Source organism: Poromitra crassiceps, assembly GCF_964638095.1.
Source record: "Poromitra crassiceps genome assembly, chromosome: 1".
Taxonomy (NCBI): Eukaryota; Metazoa; Chordata; class Actinopteri; order Beryciformes; family Melamphaidae; genus Poromitra; species Poromitra crassiceps.
In genome coordinates, this window is record NC_139623.1 from 30,866,138 (window position 1) to 30,889,616 (window position 23,479).

The 23,479-nt window shown below is 44.1% G+C and overlaps 2 protein-coding genes across 2 annotated transcripts in view; both read left to right on the top strand.

The window, feature by feature from the left end:
• The first annotated feature begins 20 nt into the window (after positions 1 to 20).
• mrps31 (mitochondrial ribosomal protein S31) lies at positions 21 to 14,455 on the top strand. Its single transcript, XM_083644280.1, has 7 exons — positions 21 to 175; positions 2,332 to 2,814; positions 9,668 to 9,820; positions 10,663 to 10,806; positions 10,923 to 10,999; positions 11,567 to 11,707; positions 12,487 to 14,455. Exons 1-7 carry the CDS (start codon positions 57 to 59, stop codon positions 12,720 to 12,722), a joined length of 1,353 nt encoding a protein of 450 aa, XP_083500406.1. The 5' UTR covers positions 21 to 56; the 3' UTR covers positions 12,723 to 14,455.
• A 1,759-nt stretch (positions 14,456 to 16,214) lies between these two features.
• The window catches only part of LOC310776313 (forkhead box protein O1-A-like), a gene marked incomplete at its 5' end in the record, with an annotated part of 44,215 nt that continues 36,950 nt past the window's right edge, over positions 16,215 to 23,479 (top strand). Inside the window, one exon of the mRNA XM_083636515.1 lies at positions 16,215 to 16,754. Within this exon, the coding sequence (XP_083492641.1) occupies positions 16,215 to 16,754 (540 nt within the window). The remainder of the gene's footprint in view (positions 16,755 to 23,479) is intronic.

The window sequence follows — 23,479 nt, forward strand, 5'->3', positions numbered from 1 at the left end:
AGAAAACGCCAGGAGCGTGGAAGGGCGACTTTATTAGGGTTTTGTGAAAAGCAATCATGTATAGATGTTTATTCCGCGCAGTGTATAACGTTCCGGCTCGAAATCCTGCAGTCCATGCCTACGAGGCGTGTGTGTTTCCAGCGAAATGTGACACGGCTGCTCTGCCCGTGTTCAGGTAGGACTGTCAGCTGGGGCTCAAGGGGACACCAGAGACACGAAGAAGTGACACGTGACTTTATTTTGGTTGTGACGTGCCTTACCGCTTCTGTTCATAGGAGGAAGTAATGGCGACAAATGCACAAAACATGCGTTCAAAATAGTGTAGCCGAGTATTCTGGTCCGCCTATTACTCACACTTTAAACGATAGAACAGGCTGTAACGTTATGCAGGCTCCGCCAATTCTAACAAACTAGTGCAGTGCCCGTTCCCACCATGCACCACCCCGTGGGCGCCCCCCCCACCCCACTACCACCACTGTACTCCGTCAGGTCCCCCTAAGCGCACTCCCCAAGTTTGAAGTCGATCCGACAAACGGTTCTCGAGATATGCGATGGACAGAGATACAGACCTCGATTAAAAAAAAAAAAAAAAAAAAAAATCCGAACACACTACAACACATGCATGCGACCACAACACACACTCATGCTGACGGTGGCCGGTGAAATATGTCCTCTGCATTTGACCCATCCAGGCTTGTCCTTTCCTCCAGGGGGCAGGCCAGGAGCAGTGGTCGCTTTTTCTTTCCAGCGCCCGGGGACCATCATTGGACCAATTCCAGATGTTGTCGTCACTGGTCGGATGACGATCTTCTGCATGTTTTTAGTGGGGGGTAATGTACGGAGGAACCCCCTGGGGGGTACGGGGAGACCATGCAAACTCCACACAGAAAGGCCCTTTCGACGAGATAGCCCACCTGGGCAGTAGGCACTGAGGATATGGGGGGGTCACAACTCCAGCGTCCCAGGCGAGAATCGAACTCAGGACCTTCTAGCTGTGAGGCGACTGCGCCACCGTACCCCCTGCAATAATTGATCAGTGACTTGTGCTTTTTGAGCTGCTAGAAAAACCTGGCAACACACGTTTACAGGTGTGGTGGCCTCGCCCCCACCGCAATTACGTCATATTGGCTGCATGGCCCTCGCGGTTGGAAGCGCGCATGGAGTATGTCCCGCCCTTAAGGCAGCTGATCTGGTACTCAACATTCTTAACAACACAAACTAACTCTAATATGCCGGTCTTACTTCTACCTGTCGAATGCTAGTATATATCACATCATCAATGACATCACAGTGGCTCGAGTGACATCACCGATGACATCACAGTTGAGGCTTAAAGGGATAGTTCGGTTTGTTTGAAGTGGGGTCCTATCAGCTAGTTCGATACACTAACTGAAGTAGGTACAGTGGTCTGGACGCTGGGCGCAGCGTGTAACGAGACCCGGCACTCAGAGCAGCAGCCTAACCAGCTTTTTCTCTGTAAGTACGTGGGGTCAAGAACTAAAACGTAATTTAGCCACCTAAAACAACGCCCACTTAAACAAATCGATATCTGTGTACATGCACGCTCTATTTTGACAATTTTCAGCGCTTTACTTTTCCGCCAAACAGCAGTTTCATTCGGCACTGCTTTTTCTCCCAACCGTACAACTACCGTATTCCTTCGCTAAAAGCCTGCACAAATCGCTTGAGGAACAGTTTCTTCCACGAGACTCCTTAACATACACAAATAGTGTAGTAGCCGTACTGTACCGTACTGTAGCTGCTACCATTACGTATGTCTAATGTTTAATTGTATGTTTAATAAGGAATATGCTATTTGCACCTGTATGTCAAATACGCCGAATTTAAAACGCAGAGTTTAATTGTATGTTTAATAAGGAATATGCTATTTGCACCTGTATGTCAAATACGCCGAATTTAAAATGTTTAAGCACGTCTAAAGTATGCACACGACATGTGCACCTATGTGCAGTGAATATGCCACTGTCTCTGACTTGTCTTATCACTATACTGCCTTATTGCTTGTTGTGTCTCTTGTTGTTTTTGCACTCATATGCCCTGTTATATTTGTACTATGTTGTAAACGGAGTCCACAGCACAATAATTTCACACGTGATACTTGTACCATGGAGTGACAATAAAAATCTTGAATCGTGAATCTTGAATCATTGAAAGTTTTTTTTATGTCAGTGAAAAAATTCAATCGTTTAGATTATGGCTGTTCCACTTGAAACTGTTAGAACGTAAAATGGCAGAGACTTGTGTTGACTAGTCCTCTTCATTTATTCAGAAACCTGTATGATTATGAACTCTGTTTTGTTCCTTACACAGAGTTGCAGATGGAGGAGGAGTCAAAGCCCTCAGCACAAGTTCAATAAGCTTCTGTGAAAAGAACGATGGTGCTGCCCCTCCACAGCAAGATGGGAGAACAAATGGCGAAAAAGACGGTGAGGTGGCGGGAACTGCAACTTTGGTCGAAGAGAAAGTCTCCGATGACAGCCACTTCATCAAGATGGCCGAACAAAGGGAGGAGCCAGCAATGTTAAAGACAGATGAAGCAAGCACCACACAACAGATGGATGTTATAATGGGACAGAAGCCAAAACAAGCGAAGGCTGACGTGGTTAAGAGTGGCAAGGAGAGTCTCCTGGACCTCCTGGGAGCCATGAAGGTGGAGGTTACCAATAAGAAGTTGTTTAAAAGCATGAAGAGTAAGCTATATGTGAAGGAGCCTGCTGTTAAGCCCAAGCCAGCAGCTATGGAGAGCACCATCAGTATGTTTCAGCAAGCCACACTGGAGGCTTCAGCCCAGAGGTGAGAGGGGCTTTGTACTAGATGTGGACCAAGTAACGGGAAGAAATAAGCATCTATTAGGGTCATTGAATTGAGTACCGCTGACATCCAGTCATCTTGACAGATAAATTCTGAGAACTACGGCTAACTAATAATTCTGCATTCATTAGATTACATTAGCTTGTTACACTGCATGCTTCTTCCAATGTTCTTTCTGTTATCATGCTTACATGTCTAATCATTTCAATTGAACATAGCCTTGATTAAAGTCGGAGACTTTATAGCCACAGTAAAATCATGAAACAACTTATTTAAATATGGCTATTTGCCTTTTGAAGGCACAGTGAAATTACTTTGTTGGTTGATATATCATAACAAAACGTACTATACCTAAACACTACTGTAAAGCCCCTTTTAAACTGGCCAAAAATCCCACTAATATTCACAAACTAGTGGCATTTTCTTCAGTCTAAAAGTATCCGAGCCGAGCCGTTTAGCCGATAGAGCAGTGATACTCAACTTGTGGCCCGCGATGGAATTGCAAAAGATTTTTTTATTTTTTATTTTATTTTTTTACAGTGCACCTGAACGCAACATGCAAGATACCCGCTGAATAAGTGTCCAAATGTTCATGTCATTCTGGCCAATACTCCACTTCTGTTATAGCATTTCAGTCTGGAATATGGAATATCTTTCAATAATCTATGATTTAGCTGCTAAATTGTCAAATCCTGCCGTCTGCTCGCTACCAGGCACTTATGTATGTACTTAACCTAACTAACTATCCGGTGTGCACAACATTGTCAGACTAAACTCCGGCTGACACCCCAAAAACCTACGATCCGCTACAGAAAAATGTATATTGTTTGTTTATTAACTGGCCCCTGGCCTTCTATCATTTTATGAAAGTGGCCCCGGGCAAAGCAAGTTGAGTATCCCTGCGATAGAGCAAACCTGCAAGTGAGGTGGGTTTTTACACGGCGGCTCTGTTCCGGCTGGCGATAAAAATCTTGGCGGTGGTCCAACCCATGATTTTCCGACCCTGCTTCTCATCCTCCTGAGTTGCCACCCCTTTTCCAGCATGAGTCAGTGAGATAAGTGATTCACACAGCCTGAAATTCGACTTTCTTAACGGTTAATTTACATTGACGGAATATGCAGAGAAAAAAAGCATCTCTCATGCATGAGTGTACCCCACAGCCCAGGCGCAAACAGCATCAAGTCAGCCAGAATGTAAGTAGGTTGTCCGCTTTAGCTCTTTTAAAAATAAAACCCTCGTTGTAACATTAAACATTTTGAGTCATGCTTTATAGCCATTTTATGTAATCTTAACATCACGAGTATTTTGATACAATGTTTGCTGCTTCGTTTGTTGAAACACCTTTTTCTCCTCCAAAGTGCATACATTTTTACACGGAAGTTTCCATTTTGTTTTGGGTGGCCTGACACAGCGCCGTCGCCGTGAGAGAAGAAGGGAAAAGGGAGGGGGAAGAGAGAGACCGCAGCGGTGGAGAAACGCGGGTTGAGAGTGCGATATAAAATTTTAAAAGGCGATGCTGCTGCTGCTACCCCCTGCTGCTTTCCTGGGTAAAAAAAACCACGTGTACTAGTTAGGCATGGGTCAGTTTTAAAAATTTGAAACCGGTTCGATATTCCCCCAAAAAACGTATCAAACCGGTATATCGAATTAAAAAAAAATGTGTAGCCCATAAATGACTGTAATGCGACTGCAGTTGGTGGCGATAATGCACCTCTAAGCTGGTATGCCAACCAGCACTAACACTGAATAAAAATAAGCAGAACCATTTAACTGTAACAACACACTGTTTTTATTTCTCATAACTATTCAGCTTAACTTTTCTTCAAACATCAACATAATAAACAAAATAAGGCTTTTGCCTACTAGTGCAACTTGAGAAGAGGCTAATACGAAAAATAGTGCAATCAGAATGGATTGGCACTTTTTTTTATTTAAAAAAAACTTTTTTCGGTTCACACATGATCAAACCGGTTTGGGCTCGTACACCGAACCGAACCGGTAAAACCGGAAATCGACCCATGCCTAGTACTAGTGGGACTTTTGATGTAAAAAAGGTATAATTAATGCCTTTTACTTACTGGAAAACAAAATAGTTGAGTGGTTACTTCATGTCATACCAGTAGGCATACATAAGCATCCAACCAACCATCCCCTAAACTTTTGAACATCTCTTCCCCGCATTGTCAGTTACAGAAGCAAATCACCACCCAAATTCTGTTTCCGTGTGACTTTAAACACAGTTGCCAAATGTATTTACTTATTCATCTAACTTCACTCAGACATGTATGCAAATTTTATAATCTATTTTAAAGGGATAGGCCAACTTTTTGGGAGATTCGCCTATTTGCCATATTCATACATAAACAAGATAAACAATGCCTTTACCATCACTAACATGAGTTAGTTAGATTCGCAAATGAATTGGAGTAAACGGTACAGCCATTCAAGTCACCAAAAACATACATTCTAACAGCGCCAAAAATCTCTATGTACATGTTGTGACTCGTCTTGTGTACTCACCATGAGATGAAATATTAATCCAAAATGCAGAGAGAACAGTCTTTTGTGAAGGTAAATAGATAGCCGGAACTACTTTCCAAACATGGCCGCCAGACGCAGTGATTTCACACAGCGCCTCAAACAAACAAAAGACGTGTTTGGAATGGTTCACTCATTCACTCACTCACTATTTATTCCCCATGTGGTGTTTATCATACAGTGAACTATATGGGGAACGATCAAATGAGTTTTGGACACTACACAGATTTCTTTTCTGAAGATCATTGCGTGACAAGATGCCACCGGGTAATGGCTGTTTTTACCATTTTTACAATTCTAGATTTGAGCTGGACAGTAAGAGTGCCGAACCATGCAGCCATACCATATCTGATAAGACTTTCCAGGACAGCATCAGGGATTCCGTTAGCCGGCAATTGCCGGCTTTTAGCTGTTTTTTTTTTGCCGTGGGCCGGTAAATTAAAAGGTCACCGGCTCAAGTGGCCGGCTGGTAATATGCCAGATAAATAAATTCCTTATATAAAATAGCCTAATATTGTGTGACCTATAGCCTAAGTGATGTTGCCAATAAGCTATGACTTAAATAGAGACTTAGCCTACATAATATTTTTTCCACCCCCTGTTATGTTGAGTGTTTCGTGAAAAAGAAAAATATAGCAGACGCTTTCTTTAGGCCTACTGTAGCGCGCCGTTCAAAAGCCGCACATGCAGCATCACTCCAAACAGTCTGAGCCTTCTAAGAAAGTGAAGTCGTCGTGCGAATTTGGCACACAGATAATCAACCTGGACATTCCATTTCACCATGTTATCTGTATGTATGCCCAGATATTTATAAGATCCGACCAGCTCAATTTCCCTGTCCCCAATGAAGACCACAGGGTCATGAGCTCTCACAGCCCTGGCTGGGATCAAAGATAATTTCTTTGGTTTTAGTAGTGTTTAAAATGAGATGGTTGCTCTCACACCAGGCTTGAAAGGTGGCGATCTCACTGTAATACACTGAGGGAATATATATATACGATTTATATATAATATATATAGTGAATCAAATTAACAATTGAGAATTCAGACACTAGTACAAAATGGCGAACACACTAAATAGTCCACTATTTCTGTCATAGGGACCGATTCCGAACAGGGCTAACTAGTAAACGAACTAACAGAGTATAACCGAAGTTACTTCCTCCTCGTTACTCTTGCATAGTTTGGTTAATCTTTGTTAGATCTCGGTGTGTGGCTATGGTGTGTGGATTTACTTCAAAGATGGCCGTTTCCTGGATTATTATTTCATCTCGGGGTGAGTAAACGAGTGACAACAATGTACATAGAGCTTTTTGGCGCTGTTAGAATCTGTGTTTTTGGTGACTTGAACGGCTGTACCGTTTACTCAATTCATTTGCAAATCTAACTAATTGCATGGGTGTACCTTACAGCAGACTGTGTGGAGAGTGACGACAAAGGCATTGTTTATCTTGTTTATGTATGACCGATATGGCAAATAGGCGAATCTCCCAAAAAGTTGGCCTATCCCTTTAAATCTTCAAGGGTAATTATTATTTTTTTACACTCAAAAACTTTTTTTACATTCTCAGATCATGAGTACTACCACTGCTATGATCGATGCAAGTTCAATGCTGTTCAGTTTGTGTACTGAACTGACCAGCAGGCCAGCCTCTATCCATCACTCAGTACAGTACTATAACCTTGTTGGGAGGATACCTGAAGCCTTATGCGGAAAATATGCTATAGCATCAAAGCCCTCACCGAATGCGCCGCGGCTGGTGTCCAGCTCCCCGAAAATGTGACTCGACGCAGCTGATGTGAACAGCACAAGTATAATATAATGTAGAAGGGGAGATAACAGGAGAGATTAGGCGCTTTCACACCGGCCTTGAAAGCCCGAAAAATGCACGGAAAATAGGATCCGAGCCTCCGATGCGAAAGTCGTGAACGCGGGTTGGTGGCTAATTGTTGTACTCCTTTCGTTCCGCCAGCCGACCTTGTCACAGCGCCGGATTAGCGGGCAACCTGCCTCCACTTGAAAGCGTCGGAGCAGCAAGCCGGAACAGTGCGAATGGTCAGCTCATTCATAAATAATTACAGGGGAAATCATCTCATGCAGCAAGAAAGTGCATGGGTGAAAGTAAAAAAAGTAGCCTATACAATCATGACTGCAGGGACTCCAGGAGGAATGATCCGTGCCTGTAAGTAGGTTAGGCTTTATGCTCAAACGATGTTGACATTAGCTCATTGAATGCCAGCCACTTTTGGAGAACGGACGCTCCCAGTGCCAGAGTTTCAGAGCGTTTTCAGTGATATCTCGAGGCCCACAGAATATTGTGTGATATTACTATGTAAACACCGAACACGCACAAAGAACGAGCTGACTCTATTGTATCATCAGCAAAAAAAAGTTTATTGATACCATTTTCCGTTCTTTAGTTATGAGCCGGAGAAGATAGGTTGTTTTGAGCAAAAACATGCGTTTCAAATTAGAAGCTGAGTTATTCCGCCTTTTGTGAAATGAAGCATTTCAAGCACATTCACTGAGTCTGAAGATAATATTTTCTGATGTAGTGATGTGGTGTAGTTGTGTGGTGCCCTGCGTGCCCCACCCCCCTCTCCCCCCCTCAGCTGCAAACTCCTCCCCACACTAACACACAGCCTAACACGCACCCAGTCTATTTTCGGAGTGCTCCGTTTTTGTGCGCCGGCTCCCAGCGCGACTGCCATAAAGCCAAACCGGACTGCTGACAATGGTTTGGCCCTTCGGCGTCGGGTGCTGCTTTTCTGGCGGCTAATCGTGTGCAGAAACTATACAGCAGAGACAGAGAGGCTCAGTTGTGGGCGCGGATTGACTGCTGTTCGCAGCCAACGTTAACTCCAGCCAGAGCAATCTATATGGCTCTGGCTGCAGCATGAGTGGTTTCTCTTTCATCACGGGGCTTTTTCCTGCTGTTTTCCGGACCTTTCTCTAATCTGGAGAGCACTGTCGCCACCTAATGAGTCCGTAAAATAGGTTATACACCTTCAATAGCTACAATATTTGTACAGGAGATGCAGGAGGCTTTGATCCACGTCCCACCGTCAAAAAACGCATTTGACGTCGATCGACGTCTTTGGCACTCTACGTCACTATTTACTTTGACGTCGATCGACGTCCTTGGCACTCAATGAGTTAGTAGGTAAAATTAACGGATATAATAATAAGCTTCAGAGGACTATAGCTGTCTGTGGTGAGTTGGTCTGAGGATATTCCCTCTCGAAACCAGCTCTGTGCATTCCCTTACAAAAACTACTAATGTTATAGTAGTCTATAGACTACTATTCCCCCGACGAACGTTATGCAGACTGCAGCTGTTTCATATGCGGGCGTCGTCTTTCAGAACGGCCCCTAATTAGGCTACTTGATGGGAATAATTTGCTTTACAAAAAACTGGAACCAAAAGATAAGAATTAGCCTTGTAGCCTACCTAATAGGCTACATGATGGTGTGTCTGTGATGCATAAAGTCGATCAGATGAATATTGAAAGCCTTGTTACCATGCATGTGGACAACACTTTCGTGTTTTATCTGATCCTTAACGAGCGCAGCTTTATCAGCTTATCCTTAACAACCGCAGCTGCACCTCGTTGGCTGGCATACATTAGCGATGTTTGGTTGTTGAATGAATTTGTTCATCATACAGTAGGCTAGGCTACACTAACCTATGAAAATATTCATTTTGGCGAGGAGCTGAGTGAAAATGCCTCCGCTCGCCTTTCAATCCGGGAGGGGTGGATGTCGCCTGAAAGCACACCGCAGGACGGGAATGTGGCCGTGCTGCTTGGCTCTGTGTGAAAGCAATTTCTGTGGCGAGGCTGCTGGCTTTGCGGGCCTTCTGAACTGCAATTTTGCGCGATCTGTGTGTGAAAGAGCCTATTGAAAGTTATTACCAAGTACATTCTCTCCTTGGGCTAACTTCTTCTAGTCATTTAAATCACAGAATTTACTCCTTTTGCTGGGGACTCCCCTGCGACCCCCTCGTCAAGCTGACATTCAAGTATATAGGTCTAGCCACCGTCGGAAACGCTCCAAGTCGAGGATGACGGAACATATTTCCAGCTTGACTCACTAATCAAATTCTTTGCTGTGTCACTTCACTTCTCACTGGACGTGCTGACTCCTAGGCTCTGCCGCTGTGCGGGATGGCCGAGCTGGCCCTGCAGCTCGCATACACAGCTCGGCCGCTCCGCGGCCTCGTCCACCCTGCAGGTTTTCTGTACTGTGTCACTTCTCACTTGACGTGCTGACTCAAGGTTTTCTGTGTTGTATAGTGAGTCTCTGGATGCTGCGCTGGTTGCTGCTGCTTCAGCTGCTGCCTCCACTCTGCCCAACCAGAGCCAGGCCGAGTCTGAGCTCCTCAGACAACTTAGGCAGCATGAAGCCGTGACCGAGGCCCAGAAGAAAGGCGATATGAACAACCTGGGGTATGTGGACTGTGGACCCCCCCCCCCCCCACACACACTCACACACACACACACACACACACACACAAATTGGGGTTTTGGTTAATTTACCAACATCATAAAAACTTTTGTTATACATTTTATACATAAAAAATACATTTCCCACTCATGAATGTCCCCCACCAAAGGGGGGGACTAATGGATCTGTCTCCGTCCATTGGTTTGTTCATTCATTAGTCACACTGTTTAATAAACTTTGTGCCGCTAGGGGGCGACATTGAAAATGAATGAAGACTCAGCGGTAAAGCAGAAATCACTCACTGACCCAAGGGTGGAACTACATCACAGGAAACAACATGTTTACTATTTGCTTGCATGTGTTGAATTTAGCTTTAAGTCGTGAATGTGAATTTTTCTGCATTTTCTGAATCATGCCACTTTAAAAGCCTTGCGCTTTGTTCACACCATACGCCGAAGCAAAGCTCAAGCCAGGCTGAAGCTGAGCTCACGCTAAACCGGTCACACCAGAAACACTCTTTTCCTCTGCGCCTGGCTCGGAGCTGCTCCTCCGGCCCCTCCCCCCTCACAACTTGCATTGACTTCATGCCTGGCACGTCGGCTGCACGATTAGAAAATAGAACAGAAGCTGAAACTATCTGTTCAGCGTAGCTTTAGCGTGGCGTGGCATGCGGCTGGTGTGAACGGACTCGCCTGTTAACAAGGACACCAAAAAGAAAAAAAGAAAAAAAACAAGGACGCCAAACTGAAATCTGGTAAGAAGCGTGGCTTCAGTGTGGGATTGGCATATGGTGTGAACGTGCACTTATTCGCATGTAATAAACAATTAAACTATATCTTCTCAGGGTAATTATCGCTGACATGAAAGTGGGAAAGAGGCCCAACAGGCAGAATGCTCGGTCAGCCAATCAGATCCGGTTTGATGAGGACGGGCGGGGCTACACACACGACAGGGGCATCACAGCTGAGCTGGACGGCGTTCGGAGACGGTAAATGTTTTCTTTTGTAGTACGCAGGCACACGACATCTTTATCAGATTATCTTCTCAGCTGGACAATGGGTTTAATGGTGACGTGAAACTGACTTTTGATGCTTTATTTGTTAGGAGGAACTTGTTCTCAGGGAAAAGACTAGGCATCTTTGCCCCTTCTACTGATCAGGACAGAGCAGACTCAACAGTTGGTAAGAAATAAAAAATAGGTAGTGTTGATTTGATATGGATATTGATTCTAATTATTTTTTTGCATGGTGTATGTTGCTACTAGAGTGTGAGGTCTCAAATCATATTGTTCAGCAGAAGATCCTTGTTCTGTCTTGTTGATTTCCTCCTCCTCACCAGATTTCTTCTACTATTATGTTCAAACATCTCTTGAAAGTGCACCAATTCCACCTCAATTATGTTCTTATTTTGTCAAATACATTTTAAGTCCTGCAGAACCTAGTCACTCCACTTTCAGTGCTGTAACACTACTAGAGAGGATAAAGCTTTGTTTAGGTTCGCTATGACTCTTCTCAAAAATGTTGACATGATATTATCACTCAGCTCAGAATAAGAATTATGGGCTTTTTTCCTTCAATATTTTGTTATTATAATTTTTTTTACAATCCACAAACAGACAGAACAGGCTCAGACACCGGAAAAGAAAAGAAAAGAAAAGAAAAACAAAACAATGGATACATATATATTTGACATTCAAAGAATTATGGGCTTAACTTCATACTTATTCTCCCATGAAACATTTTTTTCAGCACGGCCGACCATATGGGACATGGACTTCACTAATCAGTTGGTCCTGTCAACCAACCAGATGCCCCGCAACGGGCTTGAGGAAATGGTTCAGTGGACCAAAGAGGGAAAACTGTGGCAGTATCCAGTCAACAACGAAGCTGGTGAGTGCTGAATGCTTTATGCTAGCTGAATTCACAGAGAAGCTGGTGAGTGCTGAATGCTTTATGCTAGCTGAATTCACAGAGAAGCTGGTGAGTGCTGAATGCTTTATGCTAGCTGAATTCACAGAGAAGCTGGTGAGTGCTGAATGCTTTATGCTAGCTGAATTCACAGAGAAGCTGGTGAGTGCTGAATGTTTTTTGCTAGCTGAATTCACAGAGAATCTGGTGAGTGCTGAATGCTTTATGCTAGCTGAATTCACAGAGAATCTGGTGAGTGCTGAATGCTTTATGCTAGCTGAATTCACAGATAATCTGGTGAGTGCTGAATGCTTTATGCTAGCTGAATTCACAGATAATCTGGTGAGTGCTGAATGCTTTATGCCAGTGGATCTCAAATCTTTTCATGTGAAGGGCCCCCTAAACTGACAAAAATTAGACCACAGACCCCCATTTGATAGGATTTTGTCCCACGGTCCCCCATATGATAATAAGATTGATGCTTTTAGATGTTTTATTACAGAAAGCGTATAAAACCCATGACCAAAATAGTCATTGTGTTACTTATGAATGGAATTATAGCAAAAATAAATTACCCCCCTTTTGGCTGGGGACACCCTGCCCTCACAACCCTTCACAGAGAAGCTGGTGAGTGCTGAATGCTTTATGCTAGCTGAATTCACAGAGAAGCTGGTGAGTGCTGAATGCTTTATGCTAGCTGAATTCACTGAGAAGGAAACTTTGTCTCAGGGATATTTACAGTGTTTTCTCGCTCTTCATAGGCCTGGAGGAGGAAGCCAGTGTCCCGTTCCATGAGCATGTGTTCCTGGAGAAGCACTTGGAGCAGGGCTTCCCCCGGCAGGGACCTGTGCGCCACTTCATGGAGCTGGTGGTGGCCGGCCTGTCCCGAAACCCTTATCTGACCGTCCGACAGAAGGAGGAGCACATCTCCTGGTTCAGGGACTACTTCTATCAGAAGGAGGAGGTCCTCAAGGAGGCTGATGTTTACCTCAACTGACCTGGGACACTAATGTTTTCAAAAGGTGTTGATTATGGACATGTAGGAACAAGGCTCTGTTTCCCAAAGTTGTCTGGATGCCAAGATCACTTTTTCCCACTGATGCAGTTTAACATGAAGACGAGCATTATTAGAAACCTGGCCTAGATTTCTTGACTGTTTCAGGACATCTGTTAAAGAAAGTCTGCACCTAAGTGTCAAAAATCCCCCTGGAATCCCCCCAACGACCCCTGGGGGTCCCCGGACCCCCATTTGAGAACCACTGGTCTATACAACCTCTCTGTCTATTGCTACACTGTTTGCATGGAGAAACTGTGCAGAGTGTGTACTTGAAAGAATAGAAACGTCCTGTATTTTTCTTCTTCTTTTTTGCTCATTCTAGGGCTGTATCAGAATATTTGGGTATTAATTCGTTGGGGAGGTATTCGGTTTCCAAATTTGGTATTCGGATATTAAAAAAGTCATAATAATGTGGCTTCCAAGTGCCCACTAGGATTAAATGCGGACTCAGGACAAGTTTTATATATGCGAGTACTGAGAAATTACAATAAAGAAATAATATAAATTAAATATACAACTCGTATGTCTTCTGGCCCATTGCTAAAAAAAAAATGCCTATAGTCTGACTTTCAATTTATTTGCTTAGGATATTTCTTTATTATTCATTCAACATTAGTTTTTATTTCTGAATTGTGGTGTATCTTCTCTCATAATGATCTGAGGCTTAATTGTCTCAGATTCGGACTCTGAGCCTATTATTATGAGAAAGGAAAAAATGACAAATTAACACAAGCTGTTATTTTTTTTTACATGTGACACTTATTAAATAAAAATAGGGGAGGCACGCACATCCAAAGCAGTTATGGTGGGTGCTGGATCAAATAGCTACTTACAAGAGAAAATAATGGATCCGCACACCACTGGAGCTCCCGTGTAGTATTTTTATTTTCTTTTTATCATGCATGACGTTTCGAGCTGGTCGGCTCTTCTTCAGATGCTTTCAGCGTCTTCACGCTGTTATATTAAGGCAAAAAAGTTACTGATTGATTGTGGCTTTAATTACTGCCGAATATCTGGAGCCCAAATAATGGCATTCGGTACAGCCCTATTCCAGTCAGTGTATTACGTTCTAGTGACATTCAATAATTTACATGTATTGCCTTGACCTAAATTAGAAATGGAATTTGACAAGCCAGCTGCATGACTCCCAATGCCTCCTAAATGCATAAACACTCACTCTGTACTGTATAACTAGAAATACAGCCACGTTGCCACTTGTTTATGCAGTTCCCCTCTTAGAATGTCTGCAAAATTATGTAGAAAAAAACTTTGAAAATCTAAACTTTTTTTGTATGAGGTTCACTTTTCCATTTATGTCAAGGTAATGCAAGGAGCCAATCCCACATCAGCTAAAAGAGCTTACACTGTGTATACTATACAGAATATACTAAAAACATGTATACAAGTTAAGATTGCTTCATTCTGTCAACATCTTATCAAGCCGATCATGAACATGTTCAAGGAAAAGTGAGCAAATATGTTCAGGATTGAAGAATGCCCTCTGCAAATGAGGTACTTTCCACTGACTCCTCAGCATTTTCCACATTTTCTTAGACAATAGATTGCTAAGTGTGTTTTTAGCCAACAAAGATGTAATCAGAAGAAATCTGTGCAGTTAATTGTTTTTTTTAAGCCTCAAAACCACTCTCCCTGGCAGAGGTGTGAGGTTCAGCCTGAACAAATAATGTGATATGAGTCTAATTATACCTCTACTGTAATTCCCCATTGGGGGGCCTGGCTGGACATGCTGATTTCACTGCTGGCTTATGGAAAAACACTATCCATCATGGTCACAGTGCAGCCCTCACACTGTTTATAAGACCTTTGACACCAAAAGAACACAAGCAATGTTTTCATCCACTTAACCTCACTGAGCGTACAGGCCCTGCCGATCCATTCAACAAAGCATTTCACTATCCTGTTTTTACACACTACACTATTAGTTGCACCAAAACATGAAACAGATACCTTTGGGTGACAATAATAAATAAAAGTCTAAATGGGCAATTTCATATCTTTGTACAAAAAACAAACGCTAATGTAGCTACCTTAAGAAAGCAAAGAATGATAGAACACACAAGGAATTTGACTTAGTGCAAGTATGCATCGCAGAGATAGTATATGGCTTTCGTAAAGGTCACAGTTTTCAGTTGGTTGTTGCATACAACTTGTGTCAGGGTTTTAGTATTGGATTGTTCTGACCTCGTGGCTCCCACTGACTGAAATACACTTCAAAAGAGCATCAGAAAATCCATACAAACGCCCACTAGGTGGCAGTATTGATATTGATAACCGTGTTCCCATGTACTGATACATTATGTCACTAACAATTTGCAATTAATTTACCTAAAAACCATAGATATTTCCCATTCTAAGAAAAAGGATGATGCTATTCCTAACTAATGCTGCGATATCTGTAGTGCTGGAGTGACAGATCTCTGGATATAGTCTAGTGATTGACCAAACTAATTAATTTAACTAGGTTACTTGCTGTAGATCAAATATCAGAATCATAATAATTATGACTGATGCAGTATTTATTTTGACAAAAAACAAACAGATGGGGCCAAAATAAAATGGGATACACGTTTACAATGTGTATTACACATATGTACATTAATTATCTCCTGACAGAACATAAATATTCTTAAGCATGTATTTTATTATTGCTGACTGCATAACTCTGTTGGGGGTTGGTTGGGAGCATTGTTGGGAGCAATGGTTGGGAGTCTACGGGGTTTGTGTACAGTGTTGTGCTGTCTTCAGGTGCTGTCGAATGTTGGAAATACCAAGTGTCGCGTGTCGACGTGAAGAGTGAGTACGTATTTTCTGATACCACCAGAGTTGTACGAGATCAGGTGATGGCATTGCCTGATATTCCGTGGAAATCATTTGCATTGTGGTACGTTGGTAATTCATGTCTACAGTTGTTTAACTTTTAGTTGGCACACATTTTTGTTTTAAATTAATAAATGACAATATCACTAAAGTTGCATTATCCTCTTTCAACCACTTCAGCATATTGATTTCTACACTGAAACAGTGGCTATTAAAATACTGAATTCCATTCGATTTTGTTTATATTATTTCCGACCAAAAAAAGCACTTGAACGTGCCACAAGTCCTATTTACTATTTTTGCAACCGGAAGCCGGGGTTTACGATAGCACTTGAATGCAGCATTGGGCACAACACCGTTATTACTGACAGAGCGCCAGACTTGAGCGTGAAGCCGGTGTGGACAGAGTGGAGTGAACTGTGTAGACAAGACAGACACCTTGGATGAAGCAGTTGATGTCTTTCTTTTCAAACAGCTTGGCTTTTATTCAGCCGACTGAGTTCGTGTGGTAACATTCTATTCGCTTTTTTTTAATCTTCGAAATTTAATTGTTTTGAGCGTATATGTGACAACAGGTGCCATATTGAATCTGACATGGCTGAGATGCCGCCACCACAGAGACAGCTCGTCGTCGAAATAGACCCGGACTTCGAGCCTCTCCCCCGGCCCCGGTCCTGCACCTGGCCCCTGCCCCGGCCGGAGGTCCTCGTCGACCCGGCCAGCTCCAACACATCCTCCCCGGTGCCCTCTGCCCAGCATGAACCGGGGGGAAACGCGGGTGAGTTCGTCAGTAGTAGCCAGCTCGGTTTGTTGGAGGAGACCGAGGACTATGTGGGGTACACCACCGAGCAGAAGCCGTCCGTGCTGTACATACACCCCGGGCCACAGCAACAGGTGCCTCCCGGGGGCCCCGGGCCCCTGGGTGCCGCTGCCGCCGCCGCCGCCGCCCAGAGGAAGAGCAGCTCGTCCCGTCGTAATGCCTGGGGGAACATGTCGTACGCCGACCTGATCACCAAGGCCATAGGCAGCTCACCCGAGAAGCGCCTCACCCTGTCTCAGATCTACGACTGGATGGTCAAGAACGTGCCTTACTTCAAGGATAAAGGGGACAGCAACAGCTCCGCGGGCTGGAAGGTTAGTGGTGTTGATGAGAGAATAGCTGTATTGTAGGCAGAGATAACAGTGAAACTATGATCAAAAAAGTAATTCTTATACATGCTATAATAGTGTTCACTAAAGTCATTCTTATACATTCTATAATAGTGTTCACTAAAGTCATTCTTATACATTCTATAATAGTGTTCACTAAAGTCATTCTTATACATTCTATAATAGTGTTCACTCATTGTAATGAAATAATGGTGAAGTTTAACAACTCATCAATTTGCTGGTGACGCCCTGGAACCCCCTCAAGGAGCATTGAGGAGAAAGCTGCCTTATATAGCAGGGTACCAGGGAAGACAGGGAAGTGACATTTTAGAAAAATACACCATTACAACATCTCTTGGAAGTCAATCAGGTGCTCTTTTCTTCTATGTAAAAGTATGAATGCTTCCGATGCTGTTATTGTTTTGAATGAAAAAAGATGTACAGTAGCCTAGTAGTCATTTTGCGGTAACATTAGGAAGCAGGCACATCTCCATCATTCCACCTTCAATTGTAAAGCTGGTCCCATCTCTGCTCCAACATATTGAGGAGAGAGCAATTCAGTGTACTTGGCTTTGATCTTAGTGTCAAACGGATTCAATAAGTGTTCTTTGGGAAAGTGAAGGAGTAATGCTCTCCCCTCCCTCAACAAATACCCTCAAAGTGCCCTTGAGCAAGGCAGCTGAGTGAAGCTCAAAAAGAGCATGTGTACTCAGAGTGTAGTGAGGTTAGAAAACAATAAAACATGCAAAGATGTATTTCCACACAGAAATAACCAAAGTATTAACTGCTACTATCTAGCAAACATAGGGGATATCAATATATTTTGAGGGCTTTTCAGTTTTCACTCAGTTGTCAGCCTAATGGCCCTCACATGAGAAAAACAAATAGCATGGCGGTCAAAGCTAACAAAAGTAAGAGCTTGAAGTCTTCTTCTTATTGCCAACAAAGAAAAAGCACTGACTTTCACTTACAGGCTACAGCTTTAGTGCATGTTGTTTCTAAACCCAATCTATCCCTGTTCGTTCTCTTCCTAATGCAACTCTAACAGTTTGCACATGGAGCTATGCATCTTCAAACCCACTGGCTAGGCATTATGCCCACTTTGATTGGTACAACCTGGTTGCATAGAGTGAGAATGTTTTTTGTATTTGCTGGGAGATTAGTTCTCAGTCTGTGCTGCCTGATCATTTGTGCATTTTGTACATAGCAATAGAAAGAGGTATGGATAGACAAGGAGGGCTATACTAAGCAACCTGTCATCAATACCAACATGTGAGTATCTACACTCTACTCCAGTCAAGGATGCACATATGCCACTTTTTCCATTCCAATACTGATTTCATTTTTGGGGACGATGATCATTGAACGAAATGAGTGAAATGTACATTTGTCCCCATCAGTGACATAACATCTAGTCGTTATGTGTTGCGGTTGCGGGAAGGCGGTGCGTTTAACTGTTGTCTTTGAAATGGGCGGCTGAACCTCGTGACCCCCAGTCACGTTTGAAGTGTTGGAGTGATTTCCGCTCTACCCGTAGTAGCGTGTGCCTCTCTGCTGTGTTGCTGAGGAAACCAACAGCTCTGAAGCAGCATAGTACCAACTAGATTCACCTGACTGTAAACATCCCACAGATGTGCCTGAGACTATCACTGTCTCCAGGCCACAAGTAGAAAAACACAACAGAGGAGTGGATTAGTTAGACAACAAGTTTAGCACGGAGGTTGCTGGAACCTAGATATCCTGTTTGACTTTCAGTCCTGTCCCAGGCAATCTTCAGCTTCACTTCAGCTCGCAGACGGAGCGCAGGGCTTGGCTGAGAGTTGATGGCTGTGGTTTGGTAGAGAGGAAACAATAAAATCATGCTACACGTGTGGGAACAGCCCAACAGAGATTTCAAATTAAAAAGAATTCTCCTTCCAATTGGCTTGTGCTTGTTGGATAAGTGTTTTTGATCTTATAACCAATTCCTGAGTTACATGAGTCTTGGGAACAGCATATTCAGTATTACACAAAATATACTGACTCATGTTCTGTCCCCCCCCCCTTTTTTCTTTCTTTCTTTCTTTTCCCCAGTTATGGAAAACATGGTGCTGTTATGAAATTTGAAAGTCGTGTTTTTCAGGCCTGGGAAAGTAATGAAAATGCATCCTACAGTAAGCTTTGAATGTGCTCGCTAGTTAGTTTCATTGGCTGAAGTTGTAACATGCTTCATACTTAATTAGGATTAAATTCATTATTAAATTAGATGTTTCCATTCTGACATGATCCCCAAAAAAAGCATTAAGGTTACTAGGTAAACGGCTCTGCATCTCAATATTCTATTGGACGAATCAGCGTGACGTCACTTGCCACCCAAAAATGCGTAACCCCACGGCAGTTAACTAGTATGAGTTGTGCCAAACAAACGTTAATATCTCAAAAAGTATACATCACATCGCTTATATTTTGATATTCTGAGTGAGAGCAGAATTAGCTCAAGAGTTTGATGTATAATAATAATAATATGCATGTCGTGTTAAAGTTGTGTGAACTGTCGAGTCAGACGCTCAAACCCAGGCTCCATAGGCTTCCATTGCCGTTGCCAATCAGTGTGGTGCTTTACCAAAATGCTACTTGGCTGATCCCTCATATAGGTGTAAGCATTGAAGGTGACGTAAGCAGGTAAAGGTAATTACACAGCGTTGACAGATACAAAGGAAAGGAAGACACAAGGAGCGAAAAATTAAAACTTTTGTATTTCAGCATCTTGCAGCTCCCTGTAACCCTTCCATTCCTGTGAGATTTCATTTAGAAGCTATGTCAGGAAATGCCTCAATCAAATTTGCCCTCCATTGTTAAAACACCCCCATGTAAAAAAAAAAAAAAAAATCTTGATCATAGCCTGCATTATGAATTACGTCTTTACCAAACCTCCCTTTCCTCCTTTTCTTACTCTGTCTGCAGTCCTTCAAGCCAGCCTTCATATTTGTTCTGAAACATACTGTAGGTAGGTGCACTGGGTGGTGGGAATCCTAACTTTTTTTCTATTTTCTTTTTTGGCTAGGAAAGCCGCACTGAGTGAAATGTTCTGAGTTCCCTTGACAATAACAGGAGGCGACACAAACAGCTCAATCAGTGTTGGGGAGTGCGGGTAGGAGGGAGCGGGGGGGGGGGGGGGGGGGGGGGGTACTGGGAACGACGTCAAACATCCTCCATTCCTAAGCTGTGCGCTCATATCTGTGAGTTTCCTCAGCGGATGCCACCGCTTGGAGAAAGGGATTGTTGCTCTTTATCCTATCAGTTCCTTTTCTGTTCTCTCTCAGGCCGTTTGCTGAAGGTGTTTGTGTTTGTTCAAGACGAGTTTGGAGGTGGCGGTTTGTAATATTGCAGGCTTTTATGTGAGCAGCAAGTTCTGCAAATCACTAGGATTGTGCCAAACTACCTAGTCCCTGCAGCTCTTTGATATATTATTTATATATAGCAGTATAGTATTGTATATTACAGTATGTCATTTGCAATGTATTTTCAGTTAGTAGACCCAATCCAGTATGCTGTTGTTTTTGAAGTGTACAACCTGCCAATTCAACATAGTAGGCTCTGATGATAAGTTTAGTACTTGGCAGCTTATTTCTGTAGGGCAGGGGTGGTTGTGGGCTGCAGTGCATACAGAAAAATAGAATGAATCGCGGGCTAAACAATATTAAGCGCGGCAGTTTTCAACCTGTTTAGACTGAAAGCGGGGGGGGGGGGGGGGGGGCAGAAAACCCTTGTGCCATAAAAAAAGAATCCACCTAAATAAATATATGACACATAGTTTATTGATGTGCTCACCTATTACAATGGGCATTTCTGTATGTTTTCAAATCTTTTCCTGTGCCAACAGGTTAAGACAGAGAGAATTTCACCAACATTCAGTATTGAAAATGTAAAAAAAATAAAAGTAAGACAAAAAAATGAATAGACCAGGTCAGGGTCCTCAAGTAACCCATTTTCAGATGGAAAAATCAAAATGGGGGAAAAGTGTTTCAGTTTCACCGGCAGCTGCACCCCCCCCCCCCCTAAATTCATGGCTGGCCACTTAAAAACGGGCAGCGGGCCGCAGTTGGCCCGCGGGCCGCAGTTTGGCCACCCCTGCTGTAGGTGCAGAAGACTAGTACTGACCTGATCCATATACAATACGAACAATCTGACATGCATGTTATCCTGCATATGGATGTAATGCAATGAAATCCTAGAAAAAGGAAAAGATAATCCGCACACTGTTTTAGAAGCTCCCACGGTGAGTTTTTAATTACAAAGATGCAACGTTTCGACCCTCACGGGTCTTCATCAGGCAGTATGACTCTGTGGTAAGATGCCTCTTCTTGTGGTGAGAGAGGAGGGCATCTGCTCAGACTAGGATAGAGAATCCCCCCCGTAGGGAATTCTTCAGGAGTCAAGAGACGTTGGTGGTGGACTGGGGAGGTGGGTGGGGTGAAACGCAGCTTCAGAGGATGGGATATGATCAGCCCAGGTACAACGACCATAGAGGTGAAGGATCAGGGAAAGAGGTTGATGACGCTGAGCATGGCTATATGTACTGCCACGTCATAGCCTCGGCAGTGACGTCATTACCGACGTCATATTGACAGGGGCTGATTGGCTATTGAGGATGGGGTGATGAGTCAGGAGACACACGTCATAACGGACGTCACACTAGGATTATTTATGCTTGACTTAAGCTGAGAGCTGATGCCTATTGTGATGTGAGGTAACATGACTGGTTCTCATCTTGAAACTAGGTTGAGACCAACATTTCAATCATGAGAGACCAGTGGGTAAAATTTAACAAGCAAGCTTTATTCACAAATGGCATGTATACTAATTTTATGGCATGAAATGGCATGGCAACTAATTCTATGGCAAGGCAGCATGGCGTAATGACTCTGTGGTAAGATGCCTCTCTTCTTGTGGTGAGAGAGGAGGGCATCTGCTCAGACTAGGATAGAGAATCCCCCCATTCTCTATCCTAGTCTCAGCAGATGCCCTCCTCTCTCACCACAAGAAGAGAGGCATCTTACCACGGAGTCATGATGAAGACCCGTGAGGGTCGAAACATTGCATCTTTGTCATTAAACCATTGATACCTGATGCAGCATTTGCATGTATATCCCATGCATTTGTGTGTGTATCCCTTTAAGACCGCGAACCGCATCACCCTAAAAAAATTCCGCTTTGAATATATGGCCACCCGAAAAAAAATTCAGCTTTGAAAATATGGCACCCGAAAAAATTTCCGCTTTGCATCAGGTAAAGTAAAGTCCCACTGATTGTCACACAATGTGTGAAATTTGTTCTCCGCATTTGACCCATCCCCTGGGGGAGCGGTGAGCGGCAGCGTGCGCCGCGCTCGGGAATCACATGGTGATTTAACCCCCCAATTCCAACCCTTTGATGCTGAGTGCCAAGCAGGGAGGCAATGGGTCCCATTTTTATAGTCTTTGATATGACTCGGCCGGGGATCGAACTCACGACCTCCCAGTCTCAGGGCGGACACTCAGACCACAAGGCCACTGAGCTGGTGGCCTAGGTATCAATGGGTTAAAAACTCACCGTGGGAGCTTCTAAAACAGTGTCTTATCTTTTCCTTTTTCTAGTTAATTTTTTCCAGCACCTGTTGAAATAGACTTTTGGATGTGCGTGCACTCTACTCTTCTACATGCAATGAAATCCTCCCATCCTGTGACTCCTGTGTCGCTTGGGGACATGGTCTCAGGGGGTAAGCTGTGTCACTTGGGGACATGGTCTCAGGGGGTAAGCTGTGTCACTTGGGGACATGGTGTCAGGGGTTAGGCTGTGTCTCTTGGGGACATGGTGTCAGGAGGTAGGCTGTGTCGCTTGGGGACATGGTGTGTCAGGGGGTAGGCTGTGTCGCTTAGGGACATGGTGTGTCAGGGGGTAGGCTGTGTCCCTTGGGGACATGGTGTCAGGGTTAGGCTGTGTCGCTTGGTGACATGGTGTCAGGGGGTAGGCTGTGTCGCTTGGGGACATGGTGTCAGGGGGTAGGCTGTCTTGCTTGGGGACATGGTGTGTCAGGGGGTAGGCTGTGTCCCTTGGGGACATGGTGTCAGGGTTAGGCTGTGTCGCTTGGGGACATGGTGTCAGGGGGTAGGCTGTCTTGCTTGGGGACATGGTGTGTCAGGGGGTAGGCTGTGTCCCTTGGGGACATGGTGTCAGTGGGTAGGCTGTGTCGTTTGGGGACATGGTGTCAGGGGGTAGGCTGTGTCAGTTGGGGACATGGTGTCAGGGGGTAGGCTGTGTCATTTGGGGACATGGTGTCAGGGGGTAGGCTGTGTCGTTTGGGGACATGGTGTCAGGGGTAGGCAGTGTCGTTTGGGGACATGGTGTCAGGAGGTAGGCTGTGTCGTTTGGGGACATGGTGTCAGAGGGTAGGCAGTGTCGTTTGGGGACATGGTGTCAGGAGGTAGGTTGTGTCGTTTGGGGACATGGTGTCAGGAGGTAGGCTGTGTTGTTTGGGGACATGGTGTCAGGGGGTAGGCTGTGTCGTTTGGGGACATGGTGTCAGGAGGTAGGCTGTGTTGTTTGGGGACATGGTGTCAGGGGGTAGGCTGTGTCGTTTGGGGACATGGTGTCAGGGGGTAGGCTGTGTCGTTTGGGGACATGGTGTCAGGAGGTAGGCTGTGTCGTTTGGGGACATGGTGTCAGGGGGTAGGCTGTGTCGTTTGGGGACA

Bases quoted from the DNA above. Each gene is read 5' to 3' on its own strand.
- mrps31 (XM_083644280.1), top strand. From the start codon at position 57: ATGTATAGATGTTTATTCCGCGCAGTGTATAACGTTCCGGCTCGAAAT. The intron at 2,815-9,667 runs GTGAGAGGGGCT...TGTGTTGTATAG, and splicing joins CTGGAGGCTTCAGCCCAGAG to TGAGTCTCTGGATGCTGCGC. The intron at 11,000-11,566 runs GTAAGAAATAAA...CATTTTTTTCAG, and splicing joins CAGAGCAGACTCAACAGTTG to CACGGCCGACCATATGGGAC.